The 14,100-nt window shown below is 46.2% G+C and overlaps 1 protein-coding gene across 1 annotated transcript in view; it reads right to left on the bottom strand.

Moving 5' to 3' along the window:
- The window catches only part of MMP17 (matrix metallopeptidase 17), a 109,906-nt gene extending 105,120 nt beyond the window's left edge, over nucleotides 1-4,786 (bottom strand). The window contains exon 1 of the mRNA XM_032805989.2: nucleotides 4,600-4,786. Within this exon, the coding sequence (XP_032661880.1) occupies nucleotides 4,600-4,734 (135 nt within the window). The 5' untranslated portion in view covers nucleotides 4,735-4,786. The remainder of the gene's footprint in view (nucleotides 1-4,599) is intronic.
- Between the last annotated feature and the right edge of the window lie 9,314 nt (nucleotides 4,787-14,100).

The raw sequence follows: 14,100 nt of genomic DNA, 5'->3' as shown, positions 1-14,100 counted from the left end.
AATAAATACTCTGCCACCCCCTTAGTCATGTTATTTGGACAGGTCTTGCCCTGATCAGTAGGTCATCTCCAGATTTCCCAAAAGAATGATTCTCTGCATACAGGGTTTATCCTGATCTCAGAAATTCCTCTTCTATTCTACTAAATCATCACAGCTAGTCAGACGCTCAGAGTCTGCCAAAGAGAAGCAGGAAGACTTGTCAAAGAGAAGCAGGAATTTCAATTGGAGGGGACGGCAAGCAAAGTTCTTCCCCATATGCTGTTAGACAGATCATATTATTGTTTTGGCTCTCCCAGAGGTTTGATCCTGGAAGATTTGCCAGTTCAGGATGCAGCCCTAACTTGCATGTACTTTGCCATTAGCAGCAACAGCAGATCAGGAGGATGTTGATTTCTTCTAACATGAACTATAGCATAGCCTATTTCGGTACTGGGGGAGGGTTTTATTTTTGGGTTAATGACTAACCATCTCGAGCTTTGGGCCGTAAAATAAATGTGCTGTGGAGACACTGCTGCCTTTAACCTGCATTTAAATGCAGCAGCATGGCAAAGGCTGTATCTGCAGTGGGAGGCAGCGGGGAGAGAGGTACTTGGCAAAAGAAGGGAAGGATGATGTCTGATGGCGACAGCCACAGAATTGCTGCTGCTGTGCGATCTGCCTGAGCAGCTCTGAAGTCAGACGGATCCTTTCAGAGATAAAGAGCCAGCCCCTTTCTTCCCATGCACTCTGATGCAGATTTTGCTTTGAAAACAGTGCCGGAGGAATGCACTGCACAGAATGCTAGTTCACTCCGTCCCCATAGGAACTCCCTCTCCTTCTCCCTACCCATTCTTCAGCTCATCCACAGAGAAACCTGTGTGCCCATTAGAGCCCTGCTGGCTGGAAGAGCTCTATGCCCATAAGGGTCATTCAGCAGGAAAGCAGGAACAAAGGCAACAGGAGTCCTGCCTGCCATGGGAACAAAGGAACATTTGGTGGGGATGGAGGGAGGAGAGGAGGAGGAGGACGGTTAGTCCAGGGCCTCGGTTAATGAACGCAAATGTCTACATTGCCCTTGGAACAAATTCCCTGGAAACAACACAGGATGACATTGAATGTACAGCAAAGAGAGAGAACTCTTTCCACTGACAAGGTAGAGCAGTCAGCACATGAGACAGCTGCAAAGCGGAGCATCCGACATAACAGATGGCCCCCTTGAGACACGGCTGTAGATTTTGGGAGCGTCTGCAAACCTAACAGCGTTGCTGGAACTCCCAATGTGTCGCTCTGTGGCAGGTCCCTGATACACACCCTAGGGACATCATGGTCGCTGCAGCAGCCCCCACTGTCAGGTTGGATATTGCAAACTGTGCTCTGTTTGGACATCAATCCAGTTCAAAAGCACTCATGTTTTGCCCTAACTTGATACACAGCTTGTCCCAGCAGACAGCTTCTGTGACGACTTTCCAGCATCCACAGCACATGATAACACGGCTCAGCTGTCAGGAGCTGGCTTTTAACAGCATGTGCTGAATTGTTAAAACAGCAAGATCTCCAATAAGTCTCCAGGTCAACCACCTTAGCATACAAGTTTACCAAGCTGGCCTTCATGGGAATCAAGGTCTGCAGATATCTCGCTCTCAGTGCCTGATTCAAAGCCCCTGAAGTAAAAGAAAATCTTGGTACCCGCTTTACTTCTGACATACGGAACATTTCTGCATGTGTGATGCCAGAGGATCTCAAGTTAAATGACCACAGAGCCGTGAGTAATTAATATATAAACTGTGCTTTAGACACTGCATCAGATACGGTCTTCTTTTTTTATATTTAAAAGGGTGGGGCAGGTCAAAATGATCAGTGTCAAACTTCAGAAACAACCTCTTCATCTTGAAGGACAATTTCAATTCCTCATTCATTCCTCCCTCTCTTTGTGAAGTTAGCTAACAGAGAATAATAACAATAAAAATGCATAGCAACCAAGCTAGATTCATGCATAGGGCAGGATATTCCAGTAGTAAACATCATTCGATATCATACTACTGTGGACACTAGTCAAGCAAGCTCTGCCTCTGAATTATAGCCCTCTTTGGTTTTGCCGAAGTTTAATCTGGCCCCTGTTTTGTATAGCAGCACTAGATTGGAGTATCCCACTCAGCTGCACAATTTGGTCCACCTGGAAATGCCTTTTTAGCTCCAATTTGCAGAGGAGGGAACGGAACACCTCTGTTGACACAGTGCTGTATTTACTGCAGAGAGTTGCTGGGGGAGGAGAGGCGGGGGGATTTGTCAAAGGTTAGTGGTACTTTCTATTGCCATGGTTTCATGTTTCCTCGTTTTCAAATATTTGATTGAAATGCCTCCTAGACCCTTAATTTCTTATTTGCTGCATAGAGTGGATGTCAAATGAATCTTCCTAAAGTGTCCACTTCAAATGGGGATTTTCCTGACAACCCCCTGAAGAACTGTCTTCTCCTCGCTGCTGATTACTGGGAATAAACAAAAGCCGGCTTTATACTCAGACTTCTGCTTAATTCCATCAGTGATGCAAAACCAGGGAGACTGATCCTCCACACATTCACAACTGGCCATGGGAGCTGCACACACATTGGAGGGGAGAAGTCAGAAAGAGACCCATTTTAGATCATCTAGCGGATGTTCCCCTGCTTAACTGAGGATTGTTTTTAAAAAGCGTAGTATCCAATAATTTGTCCCATCTGAGGGGGTTGTCCTCACATCACATTTATGCACACCCTGTGTCTGCGGGGATCCCACAATTCACTGCCACGAAGCAGTCTCAATGTCACAGACACTGGATTGCAGCATCACTAAATGAATTCTAATGGGTCAGAGACACTGATTCAAGGAGAGTGAATTTCTATGTACACACAAGGCATCTGAGTTCTTGAAGGCACTTTGTAGCTGGTTTTCAATCCAAGTTCAGCTGCAAACAAGTAACCCTCAGAGGTTTAAATGCAGCCGTAATAAGTATTAAGCCATGTTAAGCATAGCAGCTCTCTCTCACAATGTTTAACTCATAAGAGCTCCATGTGACACATACGGTAGTAGGTGGGGGAAATCAGGTTGACTAGTTTACAGAAAATGTTTGATTCAGCTCTCTTGGGATGCAGTGCAACCACCCATCGGACACTTATATTCAGTTCAGCTTTAGCACTTGGATAGAGGTGACCGCTAAAGCACAATGATTGTGCAGCAGCACTTTGCTTTCACACATGCTTTCTGGGTGGCTCTTGTCCGAGGAACCGATGTGGACAAATCCCTTCTGGATCATAAAACAGATGCTCAGAAGTAGCCAGCAGTAATGCCTGGATTGTGATTCCATCACAAATCCTGGCTTTACAGCAAATAACAATGATCATGAAGTTCCTCGTATACCGTTTTATTTAAACCACCCTTGTGAAAGAACTGCTATGCTGAAAGATTTCCCTCGCCCCCTCCTGGCAGCAGTGCCCAGGAGTGAGGTAGCATCTCGACACAACAGTCACTGAATTGCCTAAAGCTGGAGAGTACGAACCACTTCCAGGATATATCACTGAATCCTGATCTAAGTCCTAACTTTCCTAACAGCAACCTGGAACGAATCCAGTCGCGTGGCTTTCTTCGTTCTTTGAGATGTGCCTTCTTTTACAGAGCCCAGGCTAGCATCCTGCACAATAAACTTTTCCTTCTTCAAGAGAGAAGTCTGGCTCTCTCTTTAGAGGGTGTAATGTTAAGTTGCCATGGAAGTGCCAGCACAGTGATCAAGCAGGGGCAGTTCCCAGCCTGCCACTAAAGAGCTTTCGGTTCCTAGCTGTACCGCTGAAACAGAGCAAGTCCCTGGGACAGATCATAGCACAGGAAGCCTGGCTGCAAAAACCAGCATGTATTTGGATAGATCATTTCAACCAAATCCTCTGTTTGGATCTGATTTGTAGTAGGATCCATTGAGAAGCATAAGCGGTCTCTACATAGATTCAGCCTATTGGGAGGTTTCCTACTCAGAATACATATTTTCAGGATTATTAGTTGGTGGTTGGCGTTTATTTACATATTTTAATCCCAAGCCAGAACAGCCTCTCCTTAAAGAACCGGAGAGTCCAATGTCAATCTTAGTAATACTTTGCTTTCAAAATTCCGTGCCGGCTACTAATATTAATGGACTAACACATCTGAGGGGCACAGAAACTGGAAGCAGGTGATTATTTCAGCTTCCAGATTTAAGGCAGGGGGGAGTCCAGCTTCCTTTGCAGCTTCTGAGGAGAGAGGCAGCAAAGGAGCTTGTCTGGCAAGCTGCACCCTGATCCCCAAGCTCCAACAGCCATAGTGAGCCCTTCCATGGGGGAAAAGCAACGCTGCTCCTCCAGCCCCAAGCTAACCACTGTCCCTTCTCAGCACCAGGCTCCATCCTCCCGGGAAACAGAAGCGAGTCTAAGCTCCCTAGTACAATGGTTGCTCCAGAGAATAAGCAGCCTATTCCTCAAGCGGCGGTTTAACCCTCACTGGACCCCCCCACAGCCCCAAGGCAAGCCGATCCCTCCTCCTTCCCCTTCCAGCCGGGCTTTGGGAGGGATGGACGCCCAAGCTGCACCCTGAAACGACGGGGACCCCGCGGCTGCAACTTACAACTCCCAGGTTCAGGTCATCGGCCGTAGGGGCGGGCGCCGCGAAGGTTTCCTGCCAAGCCAGCCAGATGGCGATGGTCAGAAACATCTCCCGGGAAACCCCACTCTGCCTGGTGGCCGCGGTCCACAGCAGCATCCCTCCTAGTCCTGCGCCGCCTCCCGCTGCCGCTGCCCGGGCAGGAGCCAGCGCCGGGCTCCGGCGATCTGCGGGGGCACAGAGGCGGCGGGGGGCGGCATCCGAGCCCGCAGCCGCCTCCTCCCCGGGCTCCAACTTTCCCAAGCTCCCGCCGCTCTCCCGCGGGCGCTTCCCCCGCGCAGCAGCGCAGCAGCAGCCGCAGCGGGCTCCGGAGCCGGGGGAAGTTGCTTCGGGCCCCGCGGTTCAGCGCGCTCCGCTCCCTCCCGGGGCAGCGCAGCGGAAGTAGTCCGCGCGCCCCGCCTGCTCCGCAGCCCCAGCCGCCCGCCTGGCGGGAGGAGGGGCGGAGCGGCGCCCGGGGGCGGGGCTCGGAGTCGGCGGAGGGGGGACCCGGCGCGGGAGCTGCAGGCGCGGACTGCGGGGCTCTTGCGACCCTGCACGGTCCTCGCTGCAGCCGTGACAGACCCCCGAGCCCGGGAGCAGGGCCGGCTTCTCCGCCTCCCCCTGCTCTGAGCAGGCGCTGCCCCGGGGCAGCTCCCCGGGAGGGTCAGTCCCCGCGGGCAGGGACTTCAGCCGGGGTCAGGTCCGAAGAGAAACACCCCTAGGCTCCCGCTAGCAACTTCTCCGCACTTCGGGGGGACCGGGCGAGATCAGGCTGCACTTGGCTGGGGGTTAAGGGCTGAGGAGATCTGAGTCCATGTTTCTGATGCACATGTACAAATTAATTGTAATAATTTAAATTCTTGCAGGGCAGGAGATACTTGCTCCAGGCTAAACTCTTAAAGGGTCTGTTCAGCATCACTCTCGGCCTAGGATCTGCTTTCTTTTCCACTCTTCAGTATCAGAGCCCTGAACACTGACAACCCACAGACAATGCTCTGAATGGCTGCAGTGCTGCCAGTGGCTGCACACGTCCCTCCCTGTTCAGGTCTCTCCCTTCTTTAGTGAGAAGGACAGTTACAAAACCATCGGGCACCCAAAATATACAGCCCAAGCCAAAGTCTGCTGATGTAAATGGAAAGTTTCCTGCCTCCCTGTACTTTCCCATCCATTTTCATTTCTCATCCAAGGACGGAGACCACGGAGCCAGGGAGGCACCACCAGGGCCATGGCCCAAGCACTTTTAAGCAGGTAACATCTCCTTACTCTTTGGTTCCTCTCCCTGGCAGTAGCATTTTTACAGGGCTGCAGGCCTCATTTCTGGCTGATGGGATCACTTGTCATTTCAGTTCTTGGATCGGGGATGAGCTTGCGAGTGTCACAGCCCCCATCTTCTCTACCTCCTAGGCCACTGGCTCCATGGTTCTCATCACCTGCTGTCTGCCCTAGGGTGACCAGACAGCAAATGTGAAAAATCAGGATGGGGTGGAGGTGTAATAGGAGCCTATATAAGAAAAAGACCCAAAAATTGGGACTGTCCCTATAAAATCAGGACATCTGGTCACCCTAGCCCATTTGGTTCTCTCTGCTGCAGTTTGTTCAAGCCAACTGTGGGTTGAAATTCACTCCCATGCCGAGGGCCTGCCAAGGCTTATACCCCTGCTCTCCTACTTAAAGTCTGTGTAAGCATAGGGCAGACTCTCTGCACAGGGGCTGAAATTTCACCTGACACGATGAAGAAAGAGCATTAAATAATAAGCCAACAAAGCGTCTGCTCCTCTTCCCCTTGAAGTCACTGAAAGCTTTTCCATGGACGTTAATAGGTTCAGCGTCAGGCCCACAGACTCCAGCTCTCTACCTTAGCAGAAAGCAGATTCCCATGGGAATATTTAGACTATGTCAATAATAATCATTACCATGAAAGATCTTTTATCACATACACTGACTGGATCATGCTAGCAAAGCTCCCAGTCTTTCAAGGCCTCTAAACCAATGAAGTCAGTTTTTAATTTCTGACACAGAGACAACTTACTAGATCTGAACACAGAGAGTCTACAAGTTACTAGGTCTGAATGGGAGTGCTGCACTTTGCTGTTGTTTCAACATGCACCGCACCTTGCTCCAGCCTCTAAGCTCTGCATCACCCCCAGCGAGTAGCAGAGTCTGTGTGTGCAGTCCATCTCAGCTTGTCTTTGGCTTCATTGTGACAAATAGATTGTCCTAGTAAACAGTGGCAGGATTTTACAGCATCTGCCATGCATTTTCCCTGGGAGCTGTGAGCCTGCCTTACTCTTAAAGGGATAGATGGCACTGTTCACCCTGAGATCTCCAGATTCTGCCGGTTCAGGATGGAACCAGGATTGGGACAAAACAATAGTGTACATCAATATGATACCTTCAGTGCATAGAGGGATCACTGAAATGCAGCCACTTTTGGGGGAGAAGGGCAGCAGCTACCAGCCGGGACTAGCGCAGTGCTATGGAGATGGAGAGAGGGAGTCAAGGGGGTTAAAAAAAAATGCCATGAGGTATTTAATTTCCAAGCCGATATACTAGCATCCCTCCCCAGTATGAACTGCACCGAACTCACTGGGCCTGCTCAGTGAAGTCAGTGGAGCTATGCTGATTTACACCAGCTGAGGATCTACCCCACTATATCTACCTCAGAAGGGTGCAGGGCTCAGTTGACCCTGTTGGGATTCAGACCCATGGTTGCTGAGAGTCTAGGAGGTTCAAGGGCTTTTCTTGCTAAAACAAAGTCCCAACCCTCAGCCTTCAAAGCTAATGGCAAAAATGCCATTAGCTTCAATAGATTTCTAAATAAAGACAAATCTGGGGTGCATTAGGTTCCAGCCTCTCTGTATTCTAATGTCTCCATTTCATATGCCTCTAATTATACATTTGGAAACTTGCCTAAATCCTCTTTACTACTTTGTGGTTCTCTTTACCTCACTGTCTCTTTTTCGGTGCCTTTTGATTTTTGTCTGTTACCATATCTTCGTGTTACTCTCTTTGAATCAATATCTCCTCACTCTCTTTCCTTTTTCTCCATTTGCTTTCCTTCCTTCTTGCCTCCTGCTGCCCTTCTCCTGACTCAGCTCTTCCTTTCCGCCGATCTCTGGGGATAGCTACGTTTCTCAAAGCCAATAATTGTTGCATTAGACATGATTATAGAAAGCATATTGTTTGCTTGGATCCAGAAGTCACAACTCCATGCAAAATTCAAAAGCCTCCAAACAACCCCCTTCCAGCCCCTCCCCTGTTTTCAAAGAGCAGAAGCATTATCTTGGGTGTTCACTGACTCTCTAACATTGCTTAGCAACCTCATGTACAGTAATTTCCTGCTAAGTAGCTTCAGAATCTCTTCTTATTAGGAGTCACTTCACTTGGCAGTTGACATGACTCTGGGCAGATCCGAATGATCCTTTGAAGGGACATAAAGTCAATATAAAAAGACAACACTGGAGCAGTGTACAGTAATGACGCACAATGCTAGCGCTTCCAGCGATGTTAACAAACTGTCAGATTCTACCCCCTCTTACCTTGAGGTATGAGCAGTCCCATAGACATCAGGAAGACTACTCGCAGCATAAGTGCTCACTAACATAAATCAGGCTTGCGGAATCTGGGCTGTAGCGTTTGGATGCTGGAGAAGAAGGATGGCCCTGGGGCTAAGGCACTGGCCTAGGACTCAGGAAAGCTGGGGTTATTTCCAAGCTCTGCAACAGGTTTCCGGTGTAACCTTGCAGAAGTCGCTCAGGGAATGTCTGCACTGCAATAAAATACCTGTGGCTGGCCCTCATCAGCTGACTTGGCTCAGGCTGCCAGGCTATAAAATTGAAGTTTAGACATTTGGGCTCAGGGAACCTCCCCCTTCGCAGGGGTCTCAAAGCCCCGGCACCAACCTAACCCTGAGCTCTGCACCGCATTTTTGTAGCCCTGCAGCCCAGTGAACAGATGTGGGCCAACTGCGGGTCTTTTATCAGTGTGGACATATCTGAGGGTCCTGATTTTCAGAGGTGCTGTGTACCCAGAGCTCCAGCTGAACTTCAGGGGAGCTGCAGGTGCTCAGCACCCACCCTGAAAAAACAGAGCCTGGTCTCTATCTCAGTTTCCCCTGTAATAACACATCCCTATGGTGATGGGGGCAGTGTAAGCACTTCCTCTGTGCAGTAGAGCAGCTAGATATGTTGCACTTGTTCATTGCTTTCCCCCGTGTGAGCAGCTCATTAACATAAATGGGATAGGTGTCCTTTCCCTCATTTTGTCCCTGAGGAAACTGATGCACAAAGGGGGAAAGTGGTGAGTCCAACGGCACAGAATGAACTTCCCAAGGAAGGAAATAGTGGCTCCATTGAAGACTATGGGAGTTTTGCAGTGGACTTCTATGGGGTCAGGGTTTCACCCATCTCCTAGCTCTGTGCTTTAACTGCAAGCATGTCCTCCTCCACGAGCCCTCCTAGCAGCACCCTCAGGGATTAAACCTTACAACTTCGGTCAGTGCTGGTGGTGGTTTAAATGGGTTGGTGGCAGGGTCCCTGCCTCAGATGTATTCTAATTCCCTTAGGCTTTTCCTTCTGATATTATGTGTAACATGTACCAATTTGTAACAAATCTAAACTATATTAAACTTGCCTATGGCACTAGAATACTATCCCCACAGCCATTTTTTGTGTGCTTGTGTTATACAAATACTGTAATCACATCATTTCATATTTATATGGAAAGTTTCAATACAGCGAAGATGGAATCACAGCTGCACATCAGTTAAAGCAGACAGCCTCCTTTCAAGTGAATGCTGGCAATTGGATTCTAAGACAGGGACTTCCAAACGCCTCTTTCTTTACATTGCTTAACATGGCTTCAGTAGGCTGCATCAGAGATTCATTTGGCCTGTAGAATGGATGATTTTAAAAAAGGAATGGCTCATTTTCTGGCCCTCTGGAACAGCGGAAGCTGTGATGGTCCAAATTTCTTTCGGTGATAACACCCCTGAAGTCAAGGGAGTTACTCCAGGGATAATTTTGGAGGCAGTGTTATACGGAGACTCAGACCTCACGATTCCAGGCCCAAGCTGATTACCTTCATGGAGGAATCCCCTGTGAGCAGCATTGACAAAATGGCGGATTACAAAGTTTTCAAACTTTCTTCTGAAGCATCAGTTATTGGCCACAACTTGGACAAGAAGCTTGGAGTAGACAGATTCATTTCAAATGAGTTTGTGTAAATAGGGCCAGAATGTTAAGTCCTTACTCTCTCAGATGGGGAGTTACTCACCTGAGTAGGCCAACTGAAGTCAGCTGAGCATGTGCTTGCTCAACACCATGAGCAAGTGTCCCCCCATCTGTCCCTTAGATTTTGGTTTGATCTACACTCCATGCAGAGGGGTGCCCTTGACATCTGAGAGCATGCCAGTCAGTGTAGGTATAGCTAATGAACAGGATAGGAGGCAGAAGGCAGGCGATAAATGACCTTGCAGATTTCAAATGATTCTCCAAACTCATCTTCAAGTTCTGTAACGAGTGCACGTGTAACACTGAGAGACCCTGGTCATCGGTGGGCAGGATCGAACCTGGGACCTCTGGAGCTTCGTGCATGAGCTAAAAGCCAACTGGCTGTTAGCTAAGGCTGTAGAGGAGACTCATTTAACTCTCTCTCTCTCTAAGTGGTCTCAGTGCCACTAGATGGGACAGAACACCACCCCCAAGGAGGTGTGTGGGTTACGCATGTACAGGGGAATACATCCCTTACGACTCAGCACTAGGCAACCTGCAGCATTGGAGTCTGCATAGAATGGAACAGCCGCTACTGGGCTTCTACTTCTCATCTGAGATAGGAGTTGGCAGGCAGGAATTGGGAGTAGGTGGAACCTTGGCAGACGAAGCCAGCACAGAATGGGAAGCAGGAACCAGACTGTGATTTTTCAGGATAGGTCTATACTAGAGCTAGAAGAAGGTGCAACTTCCAGCCGGAGAAGAGAGACGTACTTGCGCAACATGCTAGTTGATCAGAGCTAGCGTGAGTATGTCTAACAGCTGAAAATTTTACTTTCCAGCTCCAGAGCAGACATACCCTTAGAGTCATCAACTGCTCCCTGCCCTGCACTGGGGGCTATGCATCTACACACTGCACCTTACTCACCTGAAACTGTAGGTCTTTTATTACCAGTAATAATAGACAGTGCTTCTCAAGACTATTTTTCTCTTTAAACCTCATGATCATAGGGATTCAGATGCTAAGAACCCTATTGGATTCATCTGCTGCAGCACTCTAGCTTCAGGTGCTAAAATTGTATATCTATTTTTCGAGGTGATTACAGCTGAGGCAAATTGGCAGGTGGGTGCAGAGAAAATGTGGACATTTGAAGTCCTATGAATAACCATGCTTGGGAAGAAGCTCAGGCTGAGGTTAGCTTTGAGTGAAGTTGCTTGAACAATTTCAAATCTTGATTTTTGGGGGGGAGGAGAGATGAAAAGAAGGGAACAATTTTTTTTGCAAATATTTTCATCTATTTTTTCTATTTTTGAGTCACCAGCAAAGCTAATGCCCAGGACTAGGGGTTGAGTTTGGAAACTAGGACCTGATTCAATGAAGCACTTAAACACATATTGCACTTTAAACACATGTGCAGCGCCACTGAAATCCCCTAACATCATTGGTTCAGGATCAAGCCCTATATCAGGATCTGTGTGCTCTGTTGAGAAGGGAGTTGAAGCCAAGCCAAATCCATTCCCAGTCATCATAAGAGCTCTGCCTGGGAATTCCTAAGGGAGCGAGGTGGCCAAACATCACTGAAAATCCCAATCTATGAGATTTGCATTCTTGAGTGATTGTTCCACTTTGCCATTATCCCAGATATTATTAATTATTTATTATTATTAATTTATTATTTGCTTTGCGATAGCCTGTAGGAGCCCCAGTCTTGGACCAGGATCTCATTGCGCTAGGTGCTGTACAAACAGAAAACACAAAGATGGCTCTGGACGTTAAGAATTTACAATCTAAGTAATTTGCTACACTGCACAAGTAGATACATAGTCCATTCCCTTCAGCAGCTCAGAATAAATCCCAACCAAGCTGTCAACACATTCAGTGAAAAGAAGAGAGAACATTTACCAATGGTGGCAGATTTTTTTATGCAAAATTAATCAAAAGACTGATACCAGCATGGAAAAAAGGCTTGGAGGGATTTTCTGAACTGGTTAATTTTTCTGTGATATTGGACATATTCTGAGTACAATGTTCTTTGATCAGCAAAACAGAAACCACTGTGAGGGAGACTAACTAGCCCCAATTCTGCGAACACTTACAAAGCACATGCTTAACTTTGAGCATGTACATAGAGCTGTACAAAATTTTCATGGCAAATAGTAAATTTGCCCCCAAGTGCATTTTTTGTGGCATGAATACTGTTTGCAAATTCAGGTCAAATTTGCCAAATAGTTTCAGCCAAAAAAATAGATTTTTCTCTCAAAAAAAAAAAAAGTTAAAATTGAGCATTTCAACCATTTTGAAAGGAATCTTTTTGTTTTAAAATGATGTCTCATTTATATTTTTAAAGGGGAAACACCTGAAAAATTAAAACCAATAAATAAATAAACACCTCATCAATCATTTGGGATCAAAACCCACAGCACAATGAAATCCATGGGAAAATTGTTTTGGTTTGTTTTTTTCATTTAATTTCAGGTGTTTTTTTGATCCAAAATGATTTATTTAGTTATTGGTTTTTGTTTTGGGAGAAAAAAAATGGGGAAAAGTCAGCTTAGCTTTGAAAAATACAGATTTTTTTTTTTTTTGGATTGCCCCCAACCGAAAAAATCAGTGATTCAATCAGCTCAGCACAGGAGCAGCCCCACAGCCATAGTGCTAAGTTATGGAGGTCTCGCTAAATTCCAGAGGTGTTTGGAAGCTATGTACAATAGGACAAGGCAGGTTGCATGGATCTGTCACTTTCAGAGAACAGCAATAAGTAGTATTGAAAAACGGAGTTCACAGAACAAACAAAATTGTGGGTTTTCTTTCTACATTTACTTTTCAGTAAACACAATATCTAGGCTTCATATTCTGCTCTGCAGCAGTTCACTGCTAGGAGTGATTTTCACGCCATTCATACCTTTTCTTTTTTATACAATTCCATTCAGCGAGACAGATGTCAACTTTTTAAGTGTATTTTGCAATATGTATTCTTTATTCTTCATTTATTGCAAATAAACTGCTCAATTAAAACAGCATCTTCAGACATTTATCCAAAATGTTTGCTTTTCAGAACAATAAAAACTAAAGATAACCACAATCAACTGTAAGCATGACACAGCGGATGTGACAGGTACAGCAAATAGCTCTTCATTATGGGCCAGTGCAACAGAATCTCATTTAGTACAAAACTTGTATGCAAAGCAACATGCACTAGTAAAACTGACTTACAAGTCAGCACATGCCTGATCTGGCTGGCACTGTAAGTAGTTGGAAACTAGAAACATATTTGTTTTCTTTATTTGTGCATTCAAATTCAAAAAACATACTTAAAATATTTGCATCTTTGTGCACTCAAGTTTCTGAATATCAATTTTAAATGTTCTAATTATCTTCCTACTATATATGCCATATGCAGATTTTCCTCTCAGTGTATTCAGCATAGTTAGCATGTACAACAACATTCAGACAATTTAATTTCTTAATTACTCTGCTACGTGGCAAATTCTCTTTGCTTTAAAAACAGAGTATTTCTTGCCAGTAGATGCTCTATAACTTCTTCTGCCTTGTTACATCCCTGAGGATTCTGGCATGTTGGCAGGTCAAGAAATATTCATTTTCTACATTCTCACTCAGGAACATAGAAATTGTGATGCTGAACAGACCAATGGTCCAGTCCCATCTGGTGTCTTGTCTCCAAGAGTGGACAAAGCCAAGTGCTTCAATGGCAGATACAGAACTTCATGACCTAATTTGTGGTGTTCCACTTTTGTCATTTGACTTTTTAAGATTGATCAGTCTTGGCCTTCAGAGTGGCTAGAACTATTGGCACTTAAGAAATAGCAGTTCAGCATTCAAAGTACCTAAGATGAGAGGCAGGCAGCTGTCTGAGTGGATCAGGTGCCTTTTTAAATAAGTTCTGGTGCGGCTAGGAAGAGGAGCATCAGTTATCTGCGATCTTGACTCATTCTACATTTCCACTGAGGAAAATGTTTCTCAGCCATGTGATAATGCAGAACCAGAGACATGACGACAAGTTTAGAACCTGTCTGGGAAGGAGAAGCAAATCAACACATTACTGGCAGTGAGAGAAGTTCTCATAGCTCAGCTTAGATATAGTGCTATCAATGGGTAAAACGGCAGCCCAGTGCAATCTTTCAGCAATTTACGTACTGAATTTGCTCAGTCTTTTCATTCAGCTTCAAGGATGCTCAAAAAGCCCCACTGCAGTGAATTAACGGGAGATGAACAAAGAGCAAAACCATATCTTGCTATATTGCAATTCCAATTTCC

The sequence above is a fragment of the Chelonoidis abingdonii genome, chromosome 22 (assembly GCF_003597395.2).
Source record: "Chelonoidis abingdonii isolate Lonesome George chromosome 22, CheloAbing_2.0, whole genome shotgun sequence".
NCBI lineage: Eukaryota > Metazoa > Chordata > Testudines > Testudinidae > Chelonoidis > Chelonoidis abingdonii.
Note: the sequence above shows the minus strand (reverse complement) of the source record. Positions and strands in the feature narration are given on the sequence as shown.